The 9,977-nt window shown below is 35.9% G+C and overlaps 1 protein-coding gene across 1 annotated transcript; it reads right to left on the reverse strand.

The window, feature by feature from the left end:
* Window positions 1–514: 514 nt before the first annotated feature.
* On the reverse strand, window positions 515–1,306 carry LOC145671675 (uncharacterized). Its single transcript, XM_081740875.1, has one exon. It carries the CDS (start codon window positions 1,304–1,306, stop codon window positions 515–517), a length of 792 nt encoding a protein of 263 aa, XP_081597001.1.
* Between the last annotated feature and the right edge of the window lie 8,671 nt (window positions 1,307–9,977).

Below are 9,977 nucleotides of genomic sequence, written 5' to 3' on the forward strand. Positions count from 1 at the left end.
CTTGTAATGCCTTAAAGCGAGCTATATCAAATACATTATCCAAGGCTAACTCTGGTTCAATAATTGATTTTAAGATTATTTTGTCCCAGCTTTTCTGTACTTCCAATGTGGATGGTATGTCATTTTCAAATAAAAGCTTCCATACATCAAATGCCTCTGTCAAGTGATGAATGACCACATCATCAACAGGAATGCTAAGAATGTTGGAAATGAGTGGTCTCACACCATAACAAGAGGAAACAAAAGCTGGAAGACTAAGGTCTGAGACTGCGGATGTTCAAACCTCTGACTTGAATTGGAAGACTACCTTGTGTCCATTGTATTTGATTCATGGATATATTTACAATAGACTTTAATGCTTTTTTCAGGCAGGCATCCATTTGGAGAAGTAGAGATGGTATATACCATGTTGGAGTAGTTCGAAGAAAACATTGTAACTTTGGTATACCCATGCAGTTTTTTAGAAGGAACTATGTCAAGTGAGATGGTAAAATTTTAAACGTTCAATAACATTTTAAAACTGATTTAGGTGCTCATTAAAAGCTATTTCATACCCTGTTTCATGCAGTGGAGCACGTAAAAGAAATAACTGGTTCGCATTAACTGTTCGAATACCAGGAAGAAGCTGTTGAAATTGTGATACAATAGTGGGTTCCACTTTTCCAAATGTAAAAAACAGTTCAGATTTAGAAGGATTAACTTTCAAACCAATGCGTTTAGACTCCGCTAATAAAGTATTCACATCCTGAAAAACGGATTGTGGGAACCCACCCAAAGTACCATCATCCAGATAAAATAAGTTTAGTTCAGATGATAATTTGCGAACTATAGGATGGATTGATAAGCTGAAAAGCATTCGGCCAGCGGGATCCCCTTGTTGACAACCGTCCTGGGACAGTATTGTTTTCTCTCCAAAAAACAGCTTTGATGAACAAGCATAACTTTGCCAGAGAAAGGGATAGGCGGCAGGAAGCTGTTGCTTTATTTCACTTACCATGATATCACGTTTCACTGTATTAAAAGCATTTTTATAGTCTATTTTGAGAATGACGTGCTGTGAATTTTCATGGTTCTTGATAAAAGTTTGAGTTAAATGGATAATTGCTTCACACCCTCTTTTCGTTGCGAACCCTAATTCGTTGGGCTGGAAATAGGAAGACCATTGCTGATAAACACTGGAGCATGCGAGCTTAGAAGCCAATCTTCTTAAGGTGTAACCTACAGCTATTGGACGAATTCCGCCTTCTTTCTTACGCAGTACACAAAGTGTGGCTCCAAAGAAATATTTTTGTATATCTTGAGGCATTCTTCCACACAAAATAAGATTAACCTCGTTAGGTTTTCCAATAATAATTCAGCTGCTTCCCCTGCCGATTTGGATAACAGATCCTTTAGATGTTGTGGAGATAAGCCATCAATACCTGAAGCTGAACCACTAGGAAAACTGTAGATAGCTCTCGAAACCATCTTAGCATCCACCGTTAAAACAGGGTCACTTTCTAAAGGAGGATCTGGAAACGAGAGTTTCCTAGATGGCATGGGATACTTGTTGGTGAGAAGCTTATAGGTCTCCTCGTTCACTGGGGCCAATGTGTCATCTGAGCTTAGCAATCGAATTGCACTTTTTGTGTCAAAATCCGAAATTTTTGCTGCCACTCTTTTGGAAACCTCTAATTTTTTCTTCTTTTTGAAGCGATTTGTTGGCGGAGAAGACAAATTTAGGTTTTCTTTCACGAGATTTGTGAGAGATTTATTCTTTCTCTCAGTTCGTATATGGAGACCATAATAAGAGAAACTTAATATTTTTTTCCGGCAGAGGTGTCATTTTGGTTTACACAATCTGCGATGATAGACGCCAACTTCTTAGCAACAGCATATCGAGCTCCTCGGGGAATTCTTTTCAGAATGAAAACATTAGATTTTAACTTTCAAAGTTCTGTCGCAAATTTCTCTGCTTCACATATACTATGAATTTCTAGTTCAGCATGTTTACGAGTGTTGTTAATATTTAGTCCTTTTCTTGTTGGAAACGTTTTTAAACATGAAGGACAGGTATACGCACTGTTTCCCGATAACTGTAAATTAGTTTCAGATATATTAATATTTTTATATTTGCCATGACACGGCAAATCAACTTTTATAGTTATAGCAAATAAATGAAAATTTGAAATGTCTTTTTCATTGTTGGAATTCAATCAGTTGAGGAAACGTAACGAATTCTTCCAACGATGAGTGATAGAAGTTTGGATTGGAAAACACTATCACACAAAAACCTTTCACATTATCACACTATCACACCTTTTATCACATTTCCGAAGATGTTGGAAAAAGTTCATTCATAAAAAACTAACTAAAATTCACTAAAATCGCGGAGCGGTTTTAAAATACGTCTATACTGATCAACAATCAACCAAGTGTATTTTCTTGTCAAAAAGTGTTCTTGAATAGCAAAATATCTGTTGCATAGTCATCGGAAAAAAATCTCCAGATCTAGTAATTGAAGTCATGACTTCCATAACCGCACAAGTCCAGCTGAAGAGATATTGAGAAACTCAATAAAAACTGAGTATTTGTTGGAAATGTAAACTTAGAAATCAGATTTTCTCATACTTAGTGACATTTGTTATCCAGCAAAGTGTAAGTATGAAAAAGTCTGATATTCAAGTTCACATTTTCAACAAATATTTAGTTCTTATTGAATTTCTCAATATCTTTTCAGCTGGACTTGTGCGGTTATGGAAGACACGCCTTCAATTCAATTCCTTCCAAAAATATGATGATGGTACCATTGATTAACAGTTAATGTAGTTGAAATATCTAATATTATTAAGATATGTAGGTTCTTTCAAGCGTTTTGTCTTTACAGGCAGATTCTCATTTGTCAGATCTACCAATCAAAGATCTTTGGATCCAAAAAATAAAATAAAAAATTCTTAAGATCAAGGCGGATGGAAGAAGAAGTTGCATGTGTTTTTAAGAAGTAATGGATCTAAATTACAAAGTGCAATAAGTACGAAATCTGCAGAGACAACTTGTGATTCAAAGGGAAACTGTGTACATATAGTTCTTAATCACATCTTCAAGAAATACTTCGGTTGGATGATTAAGAGATTAATACACAGTGTAAGTTAATATTATTGGAAGAATTTAGCAAGATACATTTAAAAATGTGGTTTGATGAAGCATACATCTTCGACATGATCATGAAGAATATAATGGACATATCTGTGAAGTAGCTACAACAATTCCTCCCTTTTAAAACACGGTAATCTTATGTACTTCCAATATATATGTATTTAAAAATATCTTGGTTCTCTTTAAGACGAGGTACATAACTTTTGTGGTCCGTTAACGGAAGAAGATTGTAATGGAGCTAAATTTTGGAGAAAAAACTTCAATATTAAACTATTATTCGCAAAAACAGTTGTTCCTGTAATTTCAAAGGAGTGTATCAGGTTTCAAATATCGTCAAACTTGCCAATAAATATTGGTGCAAAGTAAAAAACATCGTCTAAATGACCAGATAAATGCAGAAAAAACGATATTGAAAGAATATATGATTGATATAATCTTTGTGAGCACAATATTTTTCTTGGTTCTTCTATGGACATGCGTTGTTGAAGATGGAAAAATGGAAAAATGTCTGCTCAGCTAAAGAAATTACGTAAACAGCAAGATTCGAGATGAAATGGAAAAGGTCATAACACACTAACGTCAAGACAACATTTTGCTCAAAATATTTTATGATTAGTTGAATGTGGACAGTGTACACAAAAAGACTCAAAAATTATTAAGATTTAAATTGAGAAGAAATAAAGAAATTCAAGTTTTAATTAGTAATCAGAGTTCTTCCAAGAAAGAGTCTAAACTTCAATGTTCCTTACTCAGTGGCTATAAAGACATCGAACAACTCCCACCGTTTATTTCAAGGAAGAAACTGTAATGTTTTAGCGCTTATGATTGATTATTCAACATTCTTTAAGCACTTCAAGACTTGGTTACTCACTCTTGATGGCGCATCTGAGATTATTACACTTAATATTACCGTGCAGTAAGCAACAGATACCTGTCACTACATCTTAATAGAGGAGAAACATCCTAAACCTGCAATGAACTGTTGGTGTTCTGATTATCGATTCTGCACCAAGCTTCTACGTTGGAACTGCTGTCATGCCTGCTTTAAGTCGAATGGATATTAGTAAGTATAATGAACAGAATATTCTCTTTCTCTTTTTCTTTTCAGAATAACAAACAAGTGTTTTCAAAAGTTGAACATTATATATATAATCAGGGGATTTGGAAGAATCAGGGAATTTGATTTGTGGAAGCTCAGTGAACAAGTTAAAATTACCACAGTTCCGAACTCTCACTAAATTCCTTCAAAATGACTTTTCCAGAAATCAATTTGTCTTACACAGGCACGTAGCCAAAGGGGTCCGGACCAAATCCCCTTCGAGACCAGAAATGAAAAAAAAATTAAGGAAGGATAAAACGAAATGAAATTAGAAAAAGAAGAATCGGCGTTAAAAATTAAAAAAAAAAAAAAAAAACTACAGAAAGCTTTCGGTTACTCTTTCTTATGAGGAGATTTGTATTACTTGCAATACATGGTGGCGAGGTGAGTGGGATATCTTGGAAGAATCAGGGAATTTGAAATTTCCGGAAGTTACGCAATTCTTAGAATTTCTCCTACTAGTCGGGGAGATTTCAAGCTTCTGAAAGCACAATGCCGCTTAACAGCGTGGACACTTTTGATCATAATTTTTCGTCATCGCATCCTTGCAGTATCAAACATGTTATTTCAAAAACAATTTTCTACTACTACTTTAACCTGTTATTTGAAACAGACAGTAGTTGAAGCAATAATAAAAACAAAAAATTATGTGAAAACAAAGTTCTGTTAACATTTGATTCAACAGAGAAAGGAACGCAGATATTGTAAAATATTTTATAAGACATTATTGAGTTTGTACACTAATGTCCAAAATTACTGTCGCATGTCTATAAATATGTTGTTGTAAGAGTATAATTTGATAACGAATTCGCCCGGTATTTCTTACAATGTTAGTGTGTGTATAATCGGCAAAGGCATGTAAGTGACAAATTTTGTCAAAAGAGCAGTAAATAAGAAAAATAAAACAAAAATAAATTTTTTTTGTCCATTAGCAACATTTTGTTTTACTCACTCTAATTTTCGTATTTATAATTCTTTTCCTATGAAATTTACCACAAATAGGATATATACATTTCCCGATTATACACATGGTATCAGTATTAAAAGTACCCTGCAAAATTATTTAAAAATTATATTCTTACAAAAAGACAGTCATAGATATGCGACAATCATTTTGGATATGAGTGTACTTCTTATAATAGTGAATATGTACTTTGAGGTCGTAATGAAAGGAAAATTGTTATATTTGAATGGACAGAGGAAGAAGAGAGGAAATGAAATGAAACGTAAATATTGTAAAAATCATTTTCAATACTTTTTTTATTATTTTACTCGAGATTTCTTCGTAGTTTGTTATTAAAATATTCACCAACATATCCTCATTTTATTGTCCTAACAAACCAATATATGTTGATAGTAAAGTAGTTTAGATTGATTGGGACTTCAGTGTTTCATGTCACGTCCTCCCCCTCCCCCCAAGTTACGAATTCTTGGCTAAACGAACCAGTATATGTTCCAGTAAAATAGTTTAGAATGATCGAGCCCCTGATGTGATCACCATAGTATTTCATGTCACGGACCCACCCACCCCTTCACGAAATCCTGGCTATGTGCCTGTCTTACCCGAAAAGTATGAATTCATCTCATTTAGTGGAAAGTATTAGACAACCAAAACAAAGAATTCAGGAGAAACGAATTTTAAGTTATTACTCTCTCTTACTCACATCTTCCGTTCATCAGTAGAAGTTTCTCTAACATCTGTCCACAATAGCATAGGCCAACGCCATCACTTCTCTGGTCTACCGATTTCTGTGTGATCACCTGCCTTGCCAGGTTACTTAAATAAGATAGGTAGGGAGTCAGATAGTGTTCGCAATGTTGATTTTACCTAGCGTTTACCCCTCCTCCTGTGGGCGGCCATACTCCTGGTGCAGTTTCACTCGATGGATGTCGTCGCCATACAATGCTGGTACTTCTCTGTGTAAATTGGTGACAGGGCATGTTGTTGGTAATAAACAGCATTGATTTTGACTTTTGTTTCGACCTTTCCTCTATAGCAAAAGAAATTAACACTTAAAAATTTTTTTGAAAAAGTTTGTTTGCATTGACGCACAAAGTTACATCAGTCTTTTTAACGAATGCCTCTGTAGGTGATGACTGACCTTTTCCACAATCCTTTAGGTAAATTTATGTTTCCTGTATTGTTACCAAAATTTTCCAGCTTTAACAGATAGGTGGCGCTCGTGCAGGCTCCTGCCCTTGCTCTTTCGTTCCGTAATGTAAACGTATGCACGCTGTACTACTTACTGTAATTGGGCCATATGTAATTGTTTGATCATAACATTCTCAGGTAATGGATTCTCACAGGAAACCATACTCCGGATCTACTTTACCACAGATCTTGTGAGTTCCACTGATGGTTTTTTTTTTTTTTGATCCAATTTCGTTGATGATGTGAGTTGTAGAGGAGGATGCTACGCATAACGTTTAATTGAACCACTGACAATGGTCCGTCCCATTACAAATCCATTGTTTTAACACTGTTATACTATGAGGGAAATGCTAATTTCCATGGGAAAGAGTTATGACATAAGCGATTTTCAAAAGCTTTAAAGCGATTTTCCTCATCGGCATTTTCCAAATTGCTAGAACCTTCATTCTGCTGTACAAGCGTGAGACTGATTCACGTGTCGAATTCCGTTCAAAACAATTACAATAAAATACATTATGACAAACACTAACCGTTGATTTCTTATATTGTACAGAATGATCAGAAAATCCCACTACCCCTATGTATTACATAGATGTTAATAAATTGTTTCTTATTGTTGCATGTTTCGATATGCATCTAAATTATGGCTGAAGAGTCCACTTACACCATAGAGGAACGGGTCATAATGAGTATGTGCGCTCATGAACGACCCCAAACAAGAAAATCAATGAGAGATGTTCAGTATTATTTGACTGAAAGATTTCAGAAGCCTTCACCTGCAAAAACAGCAATTTTACGGTGGGATAAAAAGCTCGTTACAACTGGTTGCATAAAAGATAAGCCCCACTCAGGACGACCACTAACACGACTGGAAACGTGTGTGGAGCCTGTCAAACGTTCAGCAAAGAGCTCCATTCGAAAGCAGTCACAGAATTTCGTGTCCCATACTCGACATTTGACGAAGGATTTGCAGTTAAATACATATACACTTTCGTTTCTAAACTAATTGAGTGGTAGTCACACGCAAAATCGTCAGCAAGCTTGTGGGCGAATGCTTGATGACTACAGCTCTTCCTTCAAAGGGAAAAAATGTTCTTCTCGGATGAGTGTGCAATATATCGCAGTGCAAAAGCCAGAAACGTTTATTTCTGGAGTAATGAAAGCATACATTTTTGTGAAGAATTTGAACACAACTCACCACATGTAATGATCTGGGTTGCAATGTCTGCAACATACTTGGTAGATTCATATTTCTTTGACGGTGCTGTGAATCACATTGCGTATCTCACCATGTTACATGATTGGTATATTCCATATCTGCAAGATCGGAGATCTATAGTTCCTCGGTCGTCTATAGTTCCAGCAGGATGGAGCACCAGTCCATTATGATATTTCCGCCAGAGAATATCTCAATGAGGCATTCCTAATAAATGGATTCGACGTAGTTCTATCCATTTGCCTGCACCTTCGGAGTGACCACGATGACGTCCCGATCTGTAATGTTGCGACAATGCATTATGGAAGTTCATTAAAGAAAAGGTTGCTGCTACACGTTACGAGACAGTTGACGAACTTAAGAATGCTGTTCGATATACAATACGACCATCTATTAATATGTGTACACGCGATATGGGGTAAAGAGACTTTGTGATCACTCTGTGGACATTAAGAATATTTAATTCCAGCTTAGGTACTAATAATAAATTAGTTAACTGTCACACACAACTTAAAACAATTGAAATATACAACGTTGTAATATGGAATACAGTGAACAAAACTTTAACATCCTTCATTCTTTTCATGTTTCAGGAATCTTTGATTGCAAAGAAGCAGAATACTGTTAAATCATCTTAATCTTGGCAATTATTTTGAAATTCTACGTAAAGAAGACCAAGATATACCTTTTCCCTCTCAAGAAGGTAAGCTTTCTCTTTGTCTTTGTTTAATTAGACATTTCTTCTATTTTCATTAAATGTCAAATATTGGCTTCGATTACAAGGGGGTACAATTATTACGCATGTTTTTAAAAATATATTCTCAAGGATCTCAGTGCTGCATAAACACAAAGTAACCCAAACGTAGGTATACAGTACCGTACTGATCAGTTCGTTGCATTTTTTTTTTATCATTTCTTATTGTTATCAATTAGGTAGACTTAGTTTCTTTATTATTTGTTCTTAATGCCTTTTTTCTTTTGCCTTAAGCTCCGAACAGCCGAAGCAAATAAATTCATAAACTAGAATGTTATACTTGAACAATACAGCGGTGTATACCTACTTTTGGGCCACCCTGTATATTTCTGTCAGCGGTTTGGTAATTTGTCATGGCCCCTTCTAACCAAAGGGCCAACTCACATATATTTCATAAAACGTGGTGTTGGGTTCGATTATTAGAATGCATAGAATTCTGCTGTTTGCTCATCATCGTAAAGCAATTGGGATTATTTGATTAAGAAGTAATGAACTCCATTCCACCCTATACGGAATGACAACGACGAAGTGATGCGAAGGGCTGACCACACATCAACTAAAATCCGTCTAGTTGACCATAATACTTCGTGAGTTGAAACGTTACTAATTATAATCCATTTAGCTATATTATTAATTGATTGTGTTGGGGATTTAGCGTCTCTGCCAGCATCGAGGATATATGAAAGCGAGGATATACACCTTAACGTGGATTTCGAACCGCACGAGCTCCCACCGGGAATCCTACCCAGGTCTCGCTCACCGAAGACGTGTATGCTAGCCATGTAACTATGAGAAGCTCAGTCACGTTATTAACATTTGTGATTATAGGTAGTTGGCCTATAGGAGTTTGCGAAGAATTTAACCACTTACCAAGAAAACAAGAAACATTAAAAAAATAGCACAGAAAACAAAAGTGTTATATATATATTTGATTGCTACCATCGGAATGTCAGCTTTTACGTCTCGGAGAAATCTCTCTGTAATGCAACCAATGAATGAGTCGGGATCACGTGTACTTACGTTATAAACTCAGTGCATGTTCAGGGAACAGACTATCGGTCACACCAGAGGAGACGTGTTATTTAACAGGGTCACGTGAAAGTGTATCATAGAGAAAACGCAATTGTAAGTGTTTATCCTTTACGAGTTTAAAGTGAAACGTTGTACTCATCTAGCCTAAAAACTACTCACAGTGATATTTTCGTGCCGATGACTCAGAATTGAAAAATGAGCTCTGCAGCAACCGATCAATGGATATTTTGATGAGTTCCTCAGCAATATCCTGAAAGTATTCATGTCATTGCAGACGAATTCGACATATATCGTATTACTATCGTTCGGCGGAATCCCGCAATCTATTAAGATGAAAAAATTGGACTCATGAGTGCCACATGAGCTGACAGTGAACGACAAGGATCCTCATCTGTAGGTGTGCACTTCTCTGAGTGTACTTAACAACCGAGAAGATTTTTTGCATCGGGTGGTCAATTCGATGAAAAATGGATCTGCTACGGCAATCATACACGCTCAAGACTGGATAGATCGTGATTAACATCCAAACTGACTACTCCACCCACAGTTTTTGTTGCTGGAATGGTGATTTATGGTAAGAGTGATTTAT

The sequence above is a fragment of the Thermobia domestica genome, chromosome 15, assembly GCF_964235325.1.
Source record: "Thermobia domestica chromosome 15, izTheDome1.hap1.1, whole genome shotgun sequence".
Lineage (NCBI taxonomy): Eukaryota > Metazoa > Arthropoda > Insecta > Zygentoma > Lepismatidae > Thermobia > Thermobia domestica.

Coding starts and splice junctions, on each gene's coding strand:
- LOC145671675 (XM_081740875.1), bottom strand. CDS start 1,306: ATGCCTCAAGATATACAAAAATATTTCTTTGGAGCCACACTTTGTGTA.